This window comes from Dipodomys spectabilis, unplaced genomic scaffold (assembly GCF_019054845.1).
Source record: "Dipodomys spectabilis isolate Male_0828 unplaced genomic scaffold, ASM1905484v1 ptg000062l, whole genome shotgun sequence".
NCBI lineage: Eukaryota > Metazoa > Chordata > Mammalia > Rodentia > Heteromyidae > Dipodomys > Dipodomys spectabilis.
The window spans coordinates 782,957-804,319 of record NW_024870739.1 but is presented as its reverse complement, the minus strand read 5'-3'; the positions used below and the strand labels follow the sequence as shown (position 1 = coordinate 804,319).

At 44.2% G+C, this 21,363-nt stretch overlaps 1 protein-coding gene across 1 annotated transcript; it reads left to right on the top strand.

Annotated features, from left to right (window-relative positions):
- The first annotated feature begins 873 nt into the window (after positions 1 to 873).
- Positions 874 to 21,239, top strand: Dhx33 (DEAH-box helicase 33). The gene is made up of 12 exons (XM_042680601.1): positions 874 to 1,209; positions 3,938 to 4,098; positions 5,334 to 5,561; positions 5,759 to 5,929; positions 9,735 to 9,920; positions 10,528 to 10,639; positions 12,222 to 12,381; positions 12,796 to 12,884; positions 14,818 to 14,945; positions 15,200 to 15,403; positions 16,585 to 16,671; positions 18,115 to 21,239. Exons 1-12 carry the CDS (start codon positions 927 to 929, stop codon positions 18,421 to 18,423), a joined length of 2,118 nt encoding a protein of 705 aa, XP_042536535.1. The 5' UTR covers positions 874 to 926; the 3' UTR covers positions 18,424 to 21,239.
- Positions 21,240 to 21,363: the final 124 nt, after the last annotated feature.

Here is a 21,363-nt window from a genome sequence, read left to right as displayed (position 1 = left end):
AGGAAAATGCTTGATCCTCATAGAGCCAGAAAATCTTCTTCCCTCTTCTATAATAAGGCAAGTCCTTTTCAAAATTAACATTGTTGCCAGGCGCTGGTGGCTAATGGTTGTAATCCCAGCTACTCAGGAGGCCGAAACCTGAGGGATAAATCCGTGAGATTTTTCTCTAATAAACTATTCAGATAAAGCTTAAAGTGATGCTGTGGCTCAAGTGGTAGTGCTAGCCTTAAGCAAAAAGAAGCCCAGGGACAGCGCGCGCGCACACACACACATAATTGTAGCCTCTGAATGACTTTGATCTTAGCCTACCTTTTTCACTTTTAAACTGTGATTTATATCGCTACCATATTAATTAACCAGGTGCGTTGTTTAAAAGACAAAGTCCTTAAAATGTTTACGTAACCTACTTTTTTCACTTTTAAACTGGGAATTATATCGCTACCATATTAATTAACCAGGTGCGTTGTTTAGAAGACAAAGTCGTTAAAATGTTTACGTTCCTCACTGGTTTTTACCGAACTGAGTGCTGTCCTTGAAGAGTCATGATTATTGCAGACAGAGTTGGGAGGTGCATTTTTTAATATTTTTTTTAAATCGGAAAGATAGAACGTTAGAACAAAATTGCCCGGGAGAGAAGACTAAGGTCCTACGGAACCTTATACCCTTATCTTTCAGTGCTGTTGCTCCGGCTTTTTTGCTATTGGACCTAAGATCCTACTTTCCCCTCCCCCGGGAAGTGAAAAGCCTTACCGCGCCCCAGATGCATGCTGGGAATTGTAGTCCCTTTCCTGAAGGCGAGGCGAGGCCGTGAGGTCATCGGTGATCGCCGGGAGCCGCCAGCACGTGGCGCGGAGAGGGCGGGACCCAGGCCTTCGGCGGCGGTTCGGAACGCCGAGTCGCGCCTCCGGCCGCGGCGCCCTCCCGATATGCCGGAGGAGGCGGGCTTCCCGCCCGCCAAGAGATTCAGACCGGGCTCCGGGCCTTCGAGCCGCGGCGGGCCCCACCCTCCCGTGAGGCGAGTGGCGATGCTGCTGACGGCGGGCGGCGGCGGCGGCGGAGGCCGGAGGCCGCCGCCTCCGTCTCTGGGGCAGCCCTCGGCGAGTCCCTACCGCGAGGCCCTGGAGCTGCAGCGCCGGAGTCTGCCCATCTTCCAGGCGCGGGGGCAGCTCTTGGCCCAGCTGCGAAACCTGGACAACGCCGTCCTCATCGGTACGTGGCCACGCCGGCCGCCCTTCTTGGTTCTCCATTCCTGGCTTTTCGAGGACTTTTTCTTAAGATACTTCTCGTTTCCTTCTCGGGAGACCGATGGACTGAGCCAGCCAGCCCAGTGGGAGTGACTGACGGGATGGGAGGCAAAGACCGTCTTTGAAAGGGCTTAGAGGGGGGCACTCAGGCTTCTGGGGGCTTAGACGGGAGGATCCGACACAGTTTGTGGGAAGGGGTCCCGAAGGAAAGGCATTCTATGAGAGCGCACAATACCTGCCTAACACCGGACTCTAGTAACCATCCAGTGGAACGGCAGCTAGTAGTTTCTGGTGCTTGAAATGAGCTGGCTAGGATTGTAGGGTAGAGACTAATGTCAGGGAGCTTTGATCTCAAAGGTTCGAGTAAGAGGAGCTCCTGAAGGTCCTAGAGGGGAAGGAGACTTAAAAGCGCTGGTAGGCTGAGGAATAGACCTGCAAGAAAGAAGTGAACAGGTCCGTCAGTGTTGTCCAGTAAAATGTGACCCTCCCCGACTTCCTGCCCAAATTGCTCTCTGGATTTGGGTGTAAGATATTGATTGTACATCTCTCCCACTGAGATCTATTTCAATAGTCGTAGTGTGGGTGGGGTGAGCTGATGTGGTATTGGACTGTGTTGTAAGGAGGAGATGTGAGAATGACTTCAATGAGAGAGCCTTCTGTTTTGAGTGGGGGAAAAAGAGGCTGGGAGGAACTCGCCAATGTTTCAAGGTGAAGGGAAGGCTGAGTACAGATCAGGACTCCGGGAGAAACAGGCACCTAGCAACAGTGGCTAAAGGGAGAACTGCATGCCTCAGAGACCATAGCCTGGAAAAAGGAGCTAAGAGTGATGAGATTGAAAACATGTTTGTAGGGGCCGAAGGGAGAGGTTGGATTGAAGGACTTTCTGTATGAGACTGTTGTAGAATGTCTGCTGAGAATAGTAGTCCCATGGCCTTAAGTAGATCCTAGGGGATGCTGGAGATAGAAGACAGGCTCCATAAACAGGAACAAACCCTGGTGCATTTTGGCTCTTCATCTGCACTGTTGGCTTATTTTATTTTAGCAGTGCTTGGTTGCATAGAGACATTGATTCAAGTTTGAGGTGGTTCCCCCTGGATTCAGTAGGAAGACTGCAGAATAATCAAAATAGTCTGATTCTTGGCTGGGTCAAGAACGGTGAGCATTAAGGAGAGGCTGATTGATGCCTGCAAGAAAATGCAAATGGAACTTTAGAATTGAGGTTAGATAAGGTAGCCATGGTAAGGGAGAAGGATGCACTGGTATCCCTAGTTCTTTGCTCTAGTCAGGTACTGTTAAAGGGACCCTGGAAGGTAGAAGGTAACACTTAAAACATTTACACTGCCCAGTACCAGTGGCTCACCCCTGTAATCCTAGCTACTCAGGAAGCTGAGATCTGAGGATCTCAGCTCAGGCTGGAAAGTCCATAAGACTCGTATCTCCACTTAACTACCAAAAAAGCCAGAAGTGGCACTGTGGCTTAAGTGGTAGAGTGCTAGTCTTAAGCTGAAGAGCTCAGGACAGCCCCGAGGCCCAGAGTTTAAGCTCCACCACCGCCAAAAATCTCTCTCTCTCTCTCTCTCTCTCTATATATATATATCTGTATATATATTTATATTATGTACCATGTTTAGTGCTGATCAAGGAGTACTGATCAAGAAGTACTGATGTGGGCCACCTATGCAGCCCACAATAGTTTGAGACCTAACTCATCCTATAGTTTCCAGACAGCATAAGGGCAGGTTTTATGTCCACAATAGTATGGGCAAAGACATAAGAGAGGCTGGCCAGGGAATGGTGTGGAGTATATCAATGCACATTCCTTCCTGTCACCACTTATTAGTCTATGTGACAGTCATACTGTTTTTTGTTTGTTTGTTTATACTGGTACTGGGTCTTGAACTCAGGGTTTTGTGCTCTCAGCTTTTTGGCTCATAGCTGGTATTCTGCATCTTGAACTACAACTCCAGCCTAGCTTTTGTCTGGTTAATTGGAGATGGGGTTCTGCCCACACTGGCTTCAAAACTGTGATCCTTAGATCTCAGCCTCCAGAGTAGTTAAGATTATAGGTGTGAGCTACTAGAACTTGAGTCACAGTTCCACTTCTTGCTTTTTGGTAGTTTAGAGATAAAGAGTCTCACAGAGTTTCCTGTTGGGCTGACTCAAAACAGAGTTCCTCAGATTTTAGCCTCTGAGGAGGTAGGATCCCAACGGTGAGCCACCAGCACCTAACTCAAATGTAATTTTAAAGTAAACATTTTAAAGGATTTTTTTTGGCGTGGGGTGGGGAGTGGGGCTTGAACTCTGGGCCAGGGCGCTATCCCTCAGCTTTTCAGCTCAAGATGAACACTCTACCATTTGAGTCACAGTGCCACTTCTGGTTTTCTGGTTGTTAATTGGAGATAAGAGTGTCACAGACTTTCCTGCCTGGGCTCTGAACTGCTGTCCTCAGATCTCAGTCTACTGAGTTGCTAGGGTCACAGGCATGAGCCATCAACGCCTGGCATTTTAAAGGATTTTGAAAATATAATCTGGCCTTCTTGGAAACAAGACCAGTGAATATTCCCCAGTAGTATACTGAGTGCCCATCCTGGGGCCTTACCAACTCAGTATTTTATCTTTTTCTTCTGATTTGAACCATTTGATGATCTTTATGTCGATCTGCAGTTAAATGAGACTTTTTTTCTTCTTCTTAGGGGAAACTGGCTCTGGGAAGACAACTCAGATTCCTCAGTACCTCTATGAGGGGGGCATCAGCCGCCAGGGCATCATTGCTGTGACCCAGCCCCGTCGAGTGGCTGCCATCTCTCTTGCTACTAGAGTCTCAGATGAGAAGAGGACTGAACTCGGGAAGCTGGTATCTTAGTTCCTTTACTATCAGTGCTTTTAAAAAAAAAAAGACAACTGGACTGGGAATGTGGCTTAGTGGTGGAGTGCTTGCCTAGCATGCATGAAGCCCTGGGTTTGATTTTTCAGTACTACATAAACAGAAAAGGCCAGAATGGTGTTGTGGCTCAAGTGGTAAAGTGCTAGTCTTGAGCAAAAGAAACTCAGAAATAGTGCCCAGGCCCTGAGATCAAGCCCCAGGACTGGCAAAAACAACAAGTGGCAAAGTACTCCTGTTAAGCCCCTGCATTTTAGTTTTTCTGAACAATCTATTGCTTCTTTCTTGCCGCACTTGTTTAAGCTAGACTGCAATCTCTCCTTGTTGTAGGGGATCATGGGCTTCTTGTTCCTCTTGACTTTACTTTCAAAAGCTGTTTGGCTGGTTTGATAAATGAGATTTTTTTAAGTACTGGAGATTGAACCCAGGATCTCATGGCAAGTTAGGCAAGTCCTCTACAACTAAGCTACATCCCTAGCCCTAAATAAGGTATTTTCCTTGGGTATTTTTTTTTTTTTTCTTTTGTGCTGTGCTTTGCTGTGCTGGTCCTGGTGCTTGAATTCAAGGACTGAGTGCTGTCCTTGAGCTTCTTTTGCTCAAGGCTAGCACTCTACCACTTGAACCAGAGATCTACTTTTGGCTTTTTTGGGTAGTTTATTGGAGATAAGAATCTCACAGACTTTCCTGCCCAAGCTAGCTTTGATCCTCAGATCTCAGCCTCCTGAGTAGCTTGAGTTACAGGCATGAGCCACTAACACGGCTTCCTGGGGCACATTTATGACTTCAGAAGCTACTGGTAAATATCTTATATATAAATCTTTCTACAAAAAGTTGTAAGAATTATTTTTTCACATATGTAGACATTTACAATGAGTCTCAACTGTATAGAAGACAGATTTATATTTGTGTGTTTGTACTAACCTCACTTTCAAACATATTGGACACTGTCTCCTATCTTCTATCTGTACCTAGCTTCAAATGAGACTATTAGTAGCTTGAAGTAGGAAGCTAGTTTTTAATTCTTTGCAATGTTCAGTATTATTGCAATTAAAGATGAATGTTCACTGTTTCTCAACTCAACTGCAAGCTCCTTAGGGGGAGGAGCAGGGCGGCCTGTGTTCACTGAGACAGTGCATGTGCCAAGCACAGTGCTGGTGCACAGTATTCAGCTAATATCTGATGAATGAGAGAGTTGTTTCTTCACATAGGTGGGCTATACAGTACGCTTTGAGGATGTCACCTCAGAAGACACCAGGATCAAGTTCCTAACAGATGGCATGCTTCTGCGGGAAGCTATTTCAGACTCCATGCTTCGAAAGTACAGCTGTGTCATCTTAGATGAAGCCCATGAACGGACTATCCACACAGATGTGCTCTTTGGAGTAGTGAAAGCTGCACAGAAGAGGCGGAAGGAGCTGGGGAAGCTGCCACTGAAAGTATGTGCCTCAGAGTTATAAGGGCATAGTTAAGGAAAGGCCTGTGCTTCCTCCCTGGGGAGCTCTTTGCCCATTCTGCTTCAGAACCATATGATCGGAGCTGCATGGGCCTCAGCATCAGCTCTTCAGGCTTGGGAGGAACACAGAAAGGTCCTTCCTTGTTTGTTTCCTATCCCTCTTCTCATTCTCTTCTGTAGGTGGTTGTGATGTCAGCCACAATGGATGTAGACCAGTTTTCTCAGTATTTCAATGGAGCCCCTGTCCTCTACCTGGAGGGTCGGCAGCATCCAATCCAGATCTTTTACACTAAACAGCCTCAGCATGATTACCTGCACGCAGCTCTTGTCTCTGTCTTCCAGATCCACCAGGTATGGAATAGGGTGCACCTTCTTCGTAAGGTTTGTTTTACCTTGCGTTTGGTAGGGAGAGCAAGCAGCCCTAGAAAAGAAAAGCCATTAGTCAAACAGCTTTTTTTATGAATTGTGTCTTCAGGATGAATACATTGATTCTCTGTGTCTAACTATTCTTTTTTGTTATCTTTTATTTTCCCAGAAAAAAAATATAATTAACTCTGTAAGGCCAGTCAGAAGCATGTTTTACACTGTATTTTAGTATACAATGTGTTTAGCTGAAATAAATCTATGCTTGTCTCTTACTATATCTGATATGTTCTTTTTTTTAAAAAAAAAAAAAAGGGACTGGAAGGAGCTCATTGGTAGAGTGCTTGCCTTGCATGTATGAGGCCCTGGGTTTCCTCAGCACTACATAAGCAGAAAAAGCCGCAAGTGGCTCTGTGGTTCAAATGCTAGAGCTTTAGCCTTGAGCTGAAGAGCTGAGGGACAGCGCCCAGGCCCAGAGTTCAGGCCCCACGACTGACCAAAAAAAAAAAAAAAAAGGTATTGATCCAGTTTATTGGTTACAGTTTAGAAGTTTTTTGAAAAACTGTACTAACAGTCTGCTTCAAAATCTTCACTTTAGTAAACATTTACTTTAAACTTTTTTTTTTTGTGGTTATTTTCTTTTTTTAATTGTGAAAATACTGTACAGAGGGGTTACAATTACATGGGCAAGATAATGAGTACATTTCTTATCAAGCATTGTAGCCTCCTCCTTTGTTTCCCCTTCCCATTACTTTAAAATGTTTGTGTGATTAGGAGCTGGAGATGGTAGAGTACTTGTCTAGTAATTGCAAGGCCCTGAGTTCAAACTTTAGTACTACAGAAAAAAAAAGTAAATCACTTCATGTTTGTCTGATTTGTATAAAATCAGCTGTTTTCATCTTTCTGAGAAAATCTAGAGATAAATAATTTTTATTTTTTAAGTGTTGTATGTGTAGTTAAAAAAGTTTAAGGAGGTAAACAAGTCAAGGAGTTAATAATTTTTTAAAAAACACAGTTTTTTACTTACTTCAAGCTCCTATTCTTTTAAGAAATCACTTTCCCATTGCTGATTCTTCCAGCTATTATTTTCCTATTTCTAAAATACTCTGCTTATATTGCTAATTCTTGATTTATCAATATTAGCTATTCTTTGCTGGTTTCTTCCCATGGTAAATTAAGGTTTAGGATTTAGTGCAAACCCTCCCATGTCTTCTCCATTTTGTCAACATAGGTATATCATTGTTTATTAAAACCAATATCGAGGGGCTGGGGGTTTAGCCCAGCGGAAGGGCACCTGTCCGGCGCGCGCAAGGCCCTGGGTTCGGTCCTCAGCCCTGGAAAAAAATAAAATAAAAAATAAAACCAACATCAAGCTGGGCTTGGTGGTACATACCTGTAATCCCATCTACTTGCGAGGCAAAGATGAGAGAATCTTGTCTGAGGCCAGCCTAGACAAAGTAGGGAGACCCTCTCTCAAAAACAAAATGCAAAGCAGTAAGGCTGGGAGCTCAAGTGGTTGAGCAATTGACTTTTGTGTATGGGGCTCTGGGTTCTGTCCTACAGGGGGGGAAAATCCAGCACCAATATTTATAATGGTAGAACCAAACATTACTAGTTGTGCAATATCCCTTATTTTGGGTTTCTTGAGAAAAATCTTTTGTGCAAATTTTCTATGTAGCTATGGTTTGTTTTCCCTAAATGTTCTATAATCTCATGGCAATCATGTGCTGTGTTCAAACACATTCTGTCTGTAGGTTCATTTATGCTGCCATCCAGGCAGAAGAGGTGGCTTCACTGGGCCCCTGTGCTGTTGCCATCTTGACTCTTCCCCTCCCCTCTCTGCTGAAGTATAGCCTATTAGGGCTTGCTGTACCTTCCTAGCCTGGCTACATCAGATACAGTAGAGGAGGGAGCCCGGGAGTTTAGCCACACTGTACCTAGACTTTGAGCCAGTCCCTCAGTTTTCACTCTCCCACAGCTCACCTCCATCTTACTCCCTCACGTCCGGGGCCTTTCAGGATCCTCCAGGGAAATGAGCACATCTCTTGTCAGTCTTCCCCTTAGCAGGCCCCAAGGCAGGCAGAAGCTTCTGCACAGACATCAATCAGCCTCTCATCTCTTCCACCTCCCAGAAATGAGTTGTACTCTTATCTCTTGCTGTCTTTGCCACCAAGACAATGACCTTTACTGTCCACTCCATACTATTTTATTAAGCAGAACAAGTCCATGTGCTTGGTTTAACTGCCAAAAGCAAACTTCAAATGAGGATTTTTCATAAATGATGGCTGCTGGTACATTCAGGTTATAGGGTTACTTTGATGCAGTCTCCTGCTGATGAAGTTTTGACTATTTCAGATTTTCTCCTGTCTGTATGAACCTCTGAACATCTGTCTTATTTTATTACCTCAACCACACCTCTAGTTCCTAGTTTTTTGCTCGTTAATAGGAGATGAAAGTCTCTGGGCTGTTTTAGAACCTTTATCCTCCAGTCTCAGTCTCCTGAGTAGCTATGAATATAGGTGTGAACCACCAGCACCCAGCTGATAACATTGCTATGAAAGAAAGTCCATACTTGATCCCAATTTCCACTGTGTACCCATGTTGTCTTTTTTCTGTTCCAGAATCCCACTGAGACCACCAGTGCATGCTTAGTTACCATGTTTCCCTGCAACTCTTAGTTCTGACAGTTTCTCACACTCTCCTTGTTTTTTTTTTTGTTTTACTCATTTTTGTTTTTTGATTTTGAGTTAACATACCTTTTGTAATTTGGAGGTTTTCATTGTGATATTTATGTATGAATTTTTATATGATGAATTTACCATTTTTTCTCTATTCCTATTCTTCCCTTTCTCCCCTTTCCCCGTTTTAGTTTTGACAGAGGTTCTTACAGCCAGGCACCGGTGGCTCAGGCCTGTAATCCTAGCTACTCAGAAGGCTAAGATCTGAGGATCGAGGTTCAAAGCCAGCCTGGGCAGGAAAGGCTGTGAGACTCTTATCTCCAATAAACTACCAGAAAACAGGAAGTGGCTGTAGCTCAAATGGTAGAGCACTCGCCTTGAACTGAAGAGCTGAGGGATAGTGCCCAGGCCTAGATTCAAGCCCCATGACTGACAAAAAAAAAAAAAGAGGTTCTTATGTTTTTGTCTGAGACCAGTCTTTGATTATAATCACCCTATTACTTTCTGTGTACCTTGGATTATAAGTGAATGTCACCATGCCCAGCTTATTTTTTTTTTTTTTTTTTTTTTTGGGGGGGTCCTGTTGTGGGCCTGAACTCTGGACCTGGGTGCTGTCTCTCAGCTCTTCAGCTCAAGGCTAGCGCTCTACCACTTGAGCACCACTTCTGGCTTTTTTTTTTTTCTGTTTATGTGGTGCTAAGGAATCGAATCCAGAGCCTCATGCATGCAAAGCAAGCGCTCTACCACTGAGCCACCTTCCCAACCCCATGCCCAGATTATTTATTGATATATGTTCTCACTAACTTTTTGCCTAGGCTAACCTAGAGCCTTAGTTCTCCACACACAATTCTAACTTGCCATTCTTTGTGAGTAATTGTGTTTATAGGCATAAAAGTGTGATCTCTGGGCTTCACATTTGCTAAACAGGAGTGCTACATCCTAAGCCATGCCCTTGGCTGTGTTTTTTTTTTTAACATGGTTGACTCACATGTTACAGTTCTCTATGTTGTTAGTGAGGGTTTACTTTCAGTGAGACATCAACATTTAGGTTTCTTTACATCTCCACAATTGAGAACATAACTTGGAAAACTTTTTTTTTTCTGTCTTTTTAATAGGAAGCCCCTTCTTCTCAGGACATCCTAGTGTTCCTCACTGGTCAGGAGGAGATTGAAGCAATGAGCAAGACCTGCCGAGACATTGCAAAGCACCTCCCGGATGGCTGCCCCTCACTGCTGGTCCTTCCTCTCTATGCCTCCCTACCCTACACACAGCAGCTCCGAGTCTTCCAAGGGGCCCCAAAGGTCAGTGACCTCTTTTTCTGTCCAGCCCTGTTCTTGCGCATTAAGTCAGGGCCCATCAGTGGGGCCTGTGTGCCACAGTACCAGGCTCCAGGTAAGGTTCATGGGAGGTAGTGGCGCCACTCATGGAGAGAATGGAGATAGGGAATGCATAGCTGCAGGCAGACAGTCCTGGGAGAACAGGAAAACATTTGTCAGCATGAGAAGAGTATAGAGGCAGAGGCAGAAAGGTAAACATGTGACTCTTTTAAGGCCATTGTAAAACCACATTTGTCCATAGTACCATTTGTCTGTGCTTTGCTGTGCCCATACAGTGAGACACTCTCATCCTCATGGGATCCCACATAAATACTAAGCCCCCTCCCCCACCCAGGTGGGAATTGCTCAAGGGGCATGTGCTTGTTCCAAACCACATCTCATTGCCTAAATTCACCTTCAGGACTGCAGGATCGCCTCTCCCTACCCTGCCCAGTTTAGTGACTCAACTCTTAATGACCACCATTATTAAAGTTTTCTCTTTTTTGGTCATAAATTAATGGTGAGAATATGTTTTGAAACTTATGCATCATATATATGTCATATGGCTTTTTGGTTTTCTTATTCCTTTTAGGGCTATCGCAAAGTGATCATTTCAACCAACATCGCAGAAACCTCCATAACCATTGCAGGAATAAAATATGTAGTTGACACGGGCATGGTTAAAGCAAAGAAGTATAACCCTGGTGAGAATTTGTAGCTCATCAATGTCTCTCCCGTCTATAGTGAGCAGCTGTTGAAACTAGTTCCACAGTTTCCCCCCACATGAACATTGTATATTTGAGAGCAGCTGAAATTTCAGTGGCAGGAACTATAAGTGAAACAACCCAGGAATCAAGTGTGGAAAGGAGACCCAATAAGGTGAGAAAAGATGGTAAAGAGCACAGGTTTAAGCAAGCCTGCCAACAGAACAGCAGGGAGCTGAGCACAGTGTCTGATAGCTAGGTGACTAGAGACAGCCTAATGCCACTGTGATAGCCTCCTGAGAAAAGATGTTTTGAGGTTGACCTGTTTGGGCTCCTAGGTTTCCCAGGAAGAACGTAGCTGCCCTCCACTGGGGTGAGGAGCAGAGGAAGAAGCACTGACTCTTCTGTGAGTGTGCTGTGGGAAGCTTGCTTGAAGTCATTTTTGCTCATTTCTGTCTTCTACCTTGCTTTATTCTACAGAGAATTTGAAACCACTGTAATAAAATGCCCCCTCCTCCCCCCCCCCCCCCCACCCCACCTTTTAAACTCAGAGCCTTAAGCTCTTGCTTGGTTTTTTTGCTCAAGGCCACCTGCCACTCTACCACTTGAACCACTTCTCACTCTTTACTAGTTAGTCTTTCAGGTTTTTCTTTCAGGGCTGGCTTCAAGCTATGATCCTCAGATCTCAGCCTCCTGAGTAGCTAGGATTACAGGTGTGAGCTACTGGTTCCCAGCTGCCCCCAATTTATATTTATTTATTTATTTATTTAATCAGTCCTGGGGCTTAAATTCATGGCCTGGACTCTGTTCCTGAGCCTCTCTGCTCAAGGCTAGTGCTCTGCCACTTGAGCCACAGCACCCCTTCTGGCTTTTTCTGAGTAGTTACTAGTTAAGAGTGTCACAGACTGGGCTGGCTTCAAACTGTGAGCCTCAGAGCTCAACCTCCTGAGTATCTAGGATTACAGATCTAAGCTGCTGGCACCGGGTTGCCTGCCCTCCCCCTCCCATTTTTATGTGAAGCATTCTTCCGAGCACAGAGGGGTTAACTTTCCCATGTGTGTCCCCCAGGACAGGGCAAGTTTCCAATCCCTGGCATAGTATATTCCCTTGAGAAAATTATTGTCCCTTACCTCTAGGACACCTGTCATGTGGCCTCACTTTTATCAGAGAACTGTGATTGAGGTACTCCTCATTAGTTGGTAGTGTGATCAACCTTTCCTGCTTACTGGAAACAAGCCCCATCATAGCACCAAAAGTCCCACGTCCAAAGAATTCTAGTGCCAGGTAACTGGAGTATTTGGCATTCTCTGATCTAAGTCAATTTCTTCTGACCCTTGACGGAAAGCTTTTCTGATGGTTTTGTTGCAGATCACCATCAAGGGTTCATTGCAGTGTTGTGTTTCAGAGTGGAACCAGACCACTGCATAGCAACCTGGTCTTGTACTTTTCTCTGTTAGCCTGGAGTTTTTCTGATCCCCCAAGTTTCAGAATGACTCACTGGTGTTCTGAGCACCATTTGTTTTTCCAGTGCTTTGTATAATGAGAGCACTCATGGGGCCCATTCTCCCCTCCACTCCCCCAGACAGTGGTCTTGAGGTGTTAGCTGTGCAGCGGGTGTCCAAGTCCCAGGCCTGGCAGCGCACAGGGAGGGCTGGCAGAGAAGACAGTGGTGTCTGCTACCGGCTCTACACCGAGGAGGAGTTCGAGAAGTTTGATAAGATGACTGTGCCAGAGATCCAAAGGTAGGCTCGGGTTGCATGTGCGTGCCTGCCTGCCTGCCATCTCTTCTGTGTCTCTTCTTCCTAGTTACTAATTTTTCCCCAGAGTCCTAGCTTTCACTAAGATTTTTTTTTTTTTTTGGTCAGCTGTGGGGCTTGAACTCTGGGCTTGGGCTCTGTCCCTGTGCTCTTCAGCTCAAGGCAAGCACTCTACCACTTGAACCATAGCACCACTTCCTGTTTTCTGTTGGTTTATTGGAGATAAGAGTCTCATGGACTTTCCTGCTCGGGCTGGCTTTGAACCTCAATCCTCAGATCTCAGCCTCCTGAGCAGCTAGGATTACAGGCATGAGCCACCGACACCTGGTTTCACTAAGGTTCTTGAGTGAATGTGCTGTTGAGGGCTCAGGCCAACTAGATGACTCTCACTCTTCACAGGTGCAACCTGGCCAGTGTGATACTTCAGCTCCTAGCAATGAAAATCCCAAATGTGCTCACCTTTGACTTCATGTCCAAACCATCTCCTGGTAAGTTAAATACTCAGTGTAATGGAAGATGGACAAGTAAACAACAAATGCACTCTTCCATAACAAAGAAAAAACAGTATCTAATTGGGTGTCTAACAACACTGTATCAGAAAACTGTCTGGAAATGGTAAAATGATCAATTCCATGCTGCTGGCCCCATCACATAGGTCCTTGACCTTGAGTTAGTGAAGGTCATGGAGTTCCATGGGGTACTACAGAAACCTAAAGAAGTACTCTCATTAGCAAGAGGGCAGCAGAGATCAACCTTCTTTGCATTTAATAAGATTTTGGCCAATCTCTGCCCTTCCTCTTCATCAAGGAAGAAAATAAAACCTCTGAGATTCTTTTTTTTTTTTTTTGGGTCCGGTCGTGGGGCCTGAACTCTGGGCCTGGGCGCTGTCCCTCAGCTCTTCAGCTCAAGGCTAGCACTCTACCACTTGAGCCACAGCGCCACTTCCGGCTTTTTGTTTTTGCTTATGTGTTGCTGAGGAATCAAACCCAGGGCCTCATGCATGCAAGGCAAGCGCTCTACCACTGAGCCACCTTCCCAGCCCTCTGAGATTCTTAATGATGGGAGCTTTAGCACCTGGCATCTCATCAATGTATCATTCCTCCAACCTTGTTTTTTTCCCTGGTTATTTTGGAGATGGAGTCTTGCAGATTTTTCTGGCCTTGCTGGCTTTGAACCTCAATCTTCCAGATCTCACTCTCCTGAGTTGAGACTATAGAACTAGTGCCTGGCTCATTTTCCTTTTTTTTTTTTCCTTTTTGGAAAAGGGCTTGAGCTCAGGGCCTGGGTGCTGTCTCTCTTTTTGCTGGGGCTAGCTTCTACCACTTGAGCCACAGCTCTACTTTTGGATTTTTTGGTGATTAACTAGAGAGGAGAGTATTAAGAGTCTCATGAACTTTCCTTCCTGTGGGGTGACTTTGAACTGTGATCCTCACATCTTACCCTCCTATGTGAGCCACCAGTACCCAGCTCCTCTCCCCCCAGGAGCCTGAGATCTAAGATTCATGGTTCAAAGCCAGGCTGGGTAGGAAATTCCATGAGACTCTTACCTCCAGTTAACCACTGTGGTTAGAGCTGTGGCTCAAAGTGGTAGAGCACTAGCCCTGAGCTGAAGAGCCCAGGGACAGCACCCAGGCCCTGAGTTCAAGCCCCATGACTCCCCTCCACCCTCCACCCCCACACAAAATGGATGTGCAAATGCTCCACCCTGAACTTTAGGTTCTGCCTTCCCTGTAACAGCCATTGTGATTATTTTTAGTTGTCTCTAGAAAAAAATCTATGCACTTGGGAAACATGTAATCTTCAAGAACTGAAATAGAAACAACATATACTCTCTAGGCTTGATTTCCCCACCCCTTTTTTTTTCTTTGCCAGTCCTGAGGCTTGAACTCAGGGCCTGGGCACTGTCCCAGAGCCTCTCTATGTTCAAGGCTAGTGCTCTACCATTTGAACCACAGCGCCACTTCTGGCCTTTTCTGTTTATATGATACTGAGGAATCAAACCCAGGGCTTCATGTATGCTAGGCAAGCACTCTAACCACTAAGCCACATTCCTAGCCTTTTCCCCGCTTTTTTTAATTGCCAAATTCCTACAAAGGGTGATACTTGTAAGGTCTAATAACTAATACAGCCAACACCAATGTATTTACTACCAGAGCTATTGAGGCCCTGACCCCTTCCTGGTAGTCCTTGCCCCCCCCCCCCCCCCCCCCCCCCCCCGCCCCAGGGTAACTTTCCCACTCCCTACCTTCAGCTGTTCTTTAGTGTTATCAGTAATGCTTAGGAAAGCATGTGGGGTAGTGTGTATAGTGTGTATCGTTGGAGGTGTTTGATGAGTTATCTAAAATTTCAGAAGAACTTAACTAGGTGCAACTTCTTCCTGTTTTGAATTTTTGGCTACTTCTTATGTCTTTGTTTCTTCAGATAATATTCAGGCGGCCATTGCCCAACTGGACCTGTTAGGTGCTCTTGAACATAAAGATGACCAGCTTACCTTGACTCCAATTGGAAGAAAGATGGCAGCATTTCCTTTAGAGCCCAAATTTGCCAAAGTAAATGATCCTTCCTCCTCAGTGCCCTTTCTGTATATTACAAGTTATCCATTTCCAGGAAGTACTTGAGCCCTGCCTTCCTGACTCGCCTCACTTGTTCTCTTAAGTGTTAAATGACCATTACCTACTGTGTACAATGTGTATTATATTGTGGGTGGGATTCAAAAATACAAGTTATAAGTCTTACCCACAAGGATTTGTAAGCCTACAGGGAAGGCAGTGATTTATACATTTCTAAATTTTGATTTTTTTAGACCATCCTCCTGTCCCCCAAATTCCACTGTACAGAGGAAATCCTGACCATCGTTTCCCTGCTGTCTGTGGATAGTGTTCTCTACAACCCTCCTGCCCGGCGGGATGAAGTGCAAGCTATCCGGAAGAAATTCATATCCAGTGAGGGGGATCACATTACGTTGCTCAATGTCTATCGGACCTTCAAAAATCTAGGTGGAAATAAGGTGAGCCTTGTGTTGTTCCTCTTTTAGGTATGTGTTTTTGTGTGTAAACTTTTGTGCCAGAGGCTTGAATTTAGGACCTGGGTGCTGTCCCTGAGCTTTTTTGTTCAAGGCTAGTGCTTTGCGATTTGACACATAACTCCACTTCTGGCTTTTTAGTGGTTAATTGGAGAGAAGAGTCTCACAGACTTTCTTGCTCAGGCTTGTTGTGAACTGCATTCCTCAGATCTCAGCTTCCTGAATAGCTAGGATTACAGCTAAAGTATGTATTCATTTACCTAAAGGAGAATGCCACCATCCGACTTTAGTATTTAACTTTTTTTCTTTTTAATGGCCAGTGCTGGGGCTTGAACTGAGGGACTGGGCACTGTCTCTGAGCTTCTTTTGCTCATGGGTAGAACTCTACCACTTCAGCCACAGTACCACTCCCACCTTTTTCTGTTTATGTGATACTGAGGAATCAAACTCTAGGCTTCATGCATGCTAGGCAAGCACTCTACCAATAAGCCACCTTCTCATCCCTAGAATTTTAAAACTTTTCGCCAAATTTATTTTGAGGCAGACAATATGTTCTTAGCACAGGGAAAATACTGAGCCATTCTTTCCTGTGGATACTGTCCTGACATTGGGGAGTTACCCATGGACAAGATATACGTATAAAATGGGTATAGTAGCACATGGCTCTAATCCAGCACATGAGAGGCTAAGACAGCAGGGTCCATAGTTCAAGCCCAGCCTGGCTACATAGACTGTTGCAAAAATATTTTTTTATATTTCATATTCATCCAAACAATTTGCCATAAATATCAGCATTTTCTACACTTTTTTCTCAGCTTTCTACTTTTAGCCCTAAATAATCATCCTTATGCAAATGAAGGAGAAATTTCTCTAGTGCTGGGACTTAAGAGTAGACCTGCTATGGCTCAGCTTTACCAGGCTGGCATGTCTCTCTACTTTTGAAGTAAAACAGTTTCCGTTTCTACAATCCTTCTCAACTTATAGTTGAATTCAGTTTTAGCCAAGTTCATATATAAAGTAGTTTCTCAGGTATTCTAAACTATATTGTCAATTTTTCAAGAGACAGCATCCTAAGAACAGTTTTTATATACATGTATAGTTCGTGGTTTTGTTTTTGTTTTCTATAGAGAAATGAGGATTTTGACATCTCTTTTTCTCCCATTCAGGACTGGTGCAAAGAGAATTTTGTCAACAGTAAAAATATGATGCTGGTAGCTGAAGTCAGAGCACAGTTGAGGGAAATCTGCTTAAAGGTATGTCGTGGCCCTGCTCTGGGAATTAAGCTATCATGTTTCTCTAGGGGAAATTTTTTTTGGGTCTGGTCGTGGGGCTTGAACTCTGGGCCTGGGCGCTGTCCCTCAGCTCTTCAGCTCAAGGCTAGCGCTCTACCACTTGAGCCACAGTGCCACTTGCGACTTTTTTCTTTTTGCTTATGTGGTGCTGAGGAATCGAACCCAGGGCCTCAGGCATGCAAGGCAAGCGCTCTACCACTGAGCCACCTTCCCAGCCCCTAGGGGAAATTTTTAAATTCTTTTTTTCATTTTTGGTTGGTCATAGGGCTTGAAGTCAGGGCCTAAGCTCTGTCCCTAAGCTCTTTCACTCAAGGCTAGCACTCTCTACCACTTTGAGCCACAGCGCAACTTCCAGTTTTCTGGTGGTTAATTGGAGATAAATGTCTTGGGGACTCTCCTGCCCAGGCTGGCTTCAAACCACATCCTCAGATCTCAACCTCCTGAGTAGCAAGGATTTCAGGCCTAAGCCACCAGTGCCCAGCTTAAATTCTTACTGTTAATAATCATTAAGGGAATTCTCATTGTAGATAAGTTTGAAAATAAACAAGTAAAACTTATGATTCTACCTCTCATATTGATCTCTTTCCTAATATCCTAGTATCTTTTAAAAATTTTATTTGTGTACTTATGTATGGATGGATGTATTTATGGTACTGGGGTTTAATTGAGAACCTTGCACATACTAGGGAAGTGCTCTACAACTGAGCTACATCCTATCTCTTTATTTTACCTTACACATAGTTCAGTCATATATGTAACTATGCAACATTCCAATTTTATAAACTGGAAGAAACAGTCAGACAGGATCATGACACTGATCTGGGAGAAAAGGGAGACCACGAGATGACGCACATTACTGACCACAGGGTACCTGATGAAAGAGGGTTGCGAGGAAAGACAGGATGGGCTCACGGTAGTTCATTTACAGCCCTCCTGAGGGAAGTTCACCTTGTTTAGGCAGACACAGTAGAGGCTCATTGAGAGCGTTGAGTAGATGAAGCAGTGCTCATACTATGATTTAGGAAGATTAATTTGGTGGGAGCATGGAGATGCGTGCAAAGATGATGATGTAGGAAGTGAAAGGGAAGGCTCCCCTTCCAGGGCTGTCATGGGTACTTGGATGAAGAGTGTGTTACCAGCCCTCCTGGGGTCTGTGGACATTTCCCTCCCAGTCCAGTGTCTTCCAGGCAGATGTGTTTCTGTGCCTTCCCCTTTGGTTCTACCTCCATCCCCGACCCACTGCTGCCTGGGGCAGCTGAGGTGCCATGCCGCTCAGAGTGGCACAGTCTGCTCTTTCAGATTGTGCAGTATGGGCCGAATTTAAGCTGTTGCGTCATACCTACCTGCAGTGCTGAGTAGGATTTATGTTTAGGTACTTTTCCATCTCAATTCCTCCTGTAACAGATGTCCATGCCGATGGTGTCATCACGAGGAGACATGGAGAGCATCCGCCGCTGCCTGGCTCACAGCTTATTCATGAATACTGCTGAGCTGCAGGCAGATGGGACCTACGCCACCACCGACACCCACCAGCCAGTGGCCATCCACCCCTCATCTGTCCTCTTCCACTGCAAGCCAGCCTGCGTTGTATATACCGAGCTGCTCTACACCAACAAGTGCTACATGCGAGACCTCTGTGTTGTCGATGCGGAGTGGCTGTACGAGGCTGCCCCTGAGTACTTCCGGAGGAAGATGAGAACTGCCAGAAACTGAGCCACACTCAGGTTCTGCTGGCATGGCTGGTGCCTGGAACTTGGACCACAGCTGTCCTGATCCCTGACTCTCATGTCACCAGCTAGAGGAGTTGTGAGTTTCAGTGCAGCTGAATGTGTTCGACTTCACCTTTGCTGAAACTCCCCTGACTGAACTATGTAGATGTGTACATAATATTTATACCATGGGCACTTTTTGCTGTAGGTTTTTGCTAGGTGACTTTGGGTAACTTGGTTAATTTCAGAATCTCAGTTTCCTATCTGCCAGGAAAGGGATGGGATTACTAATAATACTTGCTTAAGAGGTAAGGTCATAAAGTTTAGAGAAAATGAATGTACAGTTACCCAGAGTTTTGTTTGGTATAAGGTACACATGCAATTGTGGCCAGGCATGGTAGCTCACCTGTAATCTGCTCGGGCAGTAGAGACTGGGAGGTTCATGGTTCAAGGCCAGCCCAGGCCTTGAGATAACCCCATCTCAAAAAAATAAGGCTGGTATCATGGTAAAGGCCACGTGGTATCGTGATCTAAGCCACATGGGAGGCAGTAGGAAGATAGCAGTCTGAGGTTGGCCCTGAGCAAAACACTGGAGTCCCTATCTAAAAAAGAACTAAAGCAAAAAAGGGCTAAGGTTGTAGCTCTCTAGTGGTAGAATACCTGCCTAGAAAAGTGGGAGGCCCTGAGTTCCAACCTCAGTATATACTGGTGAATTGATTATATTTCTGTGAAATAATACAACAAAGTCCCCTGAGTTCTTGTGGCCAAGGGTACTTAGCTGCATGTAGCCATAGGAAGTCAGAGAGCTTGGATATATCTTTGTGTTTTTACCCAGTGCTGGGGATCTAATCCAAGACCACACACATACTAGGAAAACGCTCTGCCACTGAGCTCTGTCTCCAGTCCCTGACTGTAATGTCTACCTGTACAAAATTTTAAAATAGAAAACACAAGATGCTGACTTTTGTAGACATTCCAGGAGGGAGATGCTGGAGATTACCTCCTGGGATAACCAACATCATGTGACAGAGAGGAGCAGGCATCTCAGCTGAGGTACTCTCCACAGTTTATTGCTGCTGGGGAAAGATGCTATAAGTTTTTAGCTAATTACCAAAAGCCAACAACCACTTATGTGTTGGTGCATACCTGTAATCACAGAATTGAGAGTGTGAGGGCAGTGGATCTTGGATTAAAGGCCAAACTGGGCTACCTAGTGCGACCTTGTCTCAAAGTTAAAAAAAATATATATATTCTCAGAATGTTGGGGCCTAGAAAATGCCACATTTAGCCCTTTTGTTTTCCTTGGTTGGTCCAAACATGTCTGTGACATAAATTTGTCATTTACAAAATCTTTTATAATACAGGGGCCCAAACTATCTACAAGGCACTGCAAACACAGTAGATAATCTCTTAATTCTTTGCAGAGATCACAGCCTTAGGCATCTCCATTCCAGGGTTTCATTGCTCCACAGTTCTATAGTAAGTCTGGTCCCATCTATTTATAACTCCAGCCATGGTATGGAGTAGTCAAGCTTTTAAGTGTTTAGAGTTGCTTGGCACTTATTTATTTCCGTTAGAAATGGTTAACATTTAGATCAGATAGGATTTGACACATCCTGTAAAATTCTTATCCTTGAACTGTTTTATTCTTATTTTTTTTTTTCACATACTGGCTTGTTCTTACCATTATTCACATGCTGAAAAGTTCCCCAGAAAGGTATTCTTAGTTTATTTTTCTTACTCATACTACAGGACTAGGATATTCAGCCTGTATTAGTAAAAGAAAATTCTGTGTTTTTAATAGAATATCCTGCTGGTAAAAATTGGAAGGGGGGGGCAGTTTATTCCTCATTAGTCATTAGTTTATGTTCCTTGGCAAATTCTACATGTTCTCTCTTCAGAAAACTTAATTTAGAGCAATGTATGGCCAATTTAAGTACTTGAACACTTCCTAGACTAGTATCTTCTTTGAGGAGCAAACAAAGAATACAACTTCTAAGTAGCTTTAATTTTTCTGTATGGAAAGATGTTTATCATTATAATATTGTGATAGCGTTTTAATATAGTAGTTTTTTATTGGGCTTTTAAAAAGTTGCTTTTAAGCATAGCTGCTCAGGGATTAAATCAGATGGAGAACCCATTCTGACTACATATTACTACAAGGAAATCAATAGTTACATTGAGCTTCAGGGAACGTACAAATTAAACTTAAAGAGAGTTAAATGTTTTATAGTTGTATTGCAGTAAAATCTTGAGGTACCCTTTCAGTTGGTGAAATCTCTGATGATGTCTGTCTTACCTCTATCCTGTGAAATTTCTATCTGGATAAGTCAGTAGCTCCCATATGCAGCTTCATGTAAGTAGATGCTTTCAGAGCAGCCCTGCATGCCTCAGGTATTTGCTGCCAGTAATCATGGCATGTGAAACACCAAAGTCACCTTTCACTACTGGGGATGGGACTGCAAACACCAGGTCCTTGGTGAAAACAATGCTGCATCACTGCTAGTTTTGAGCAGATGCCAAAATGGGAGCAGAACTGATTAGTTACTGTAAATCCACATAAACCAGCCACCAAGAGCTGCTTGGAACTACAACCATGAATCTAAAATGTTATTTCTTAAGCACATATGGTACAATGTAATTGCACAAATGGAAATAGAGTTGTAGAAGAAACTGAAGGGATGGGGAGAAACCTGATTCAGGTCTGTAATTGAATCTGGTCTTATTCAGACATAACTTACAGAAATATCACTTCTTGTATATAATGCTCAGATTTGCACTTGACTATGAAATCCTTAAAAAAATGAATCTTGTCCATGATATGTGTGGTTTCTTTATTGGGTCTCCTTTCTCTTATAGAAAACTGTTCAGGTAATACTAGTGTTATTGTCAGTAACCGTCATATTGACATTGCCAATTAGACTTTCTTAGTGCCTTGGATGAT

Coding starts and splice junctions, on each gene's coding strand:
- Dhx33 (XM_042680601.1), top strand. CDS start 927: ATGCCGGAGGAGGCGGGCTTCCCGCCCGCCAAGAGATTCAGACCGGGC. Junction 10,640..12,221: donor AGCAAAGAAGTATAACCCTG/GTGAGAATTTGT, acceptor CCACTCCCCCAG/ACAGTGGTCTTGAGGTGTTA. Junction 14,946..15,199: donor TAGAGCCCAAATTTGCCAAA/GTAAATGATCCT, acceptor TGATTTTTTTAG/ACCATCCTCCTGTCCCCCAA.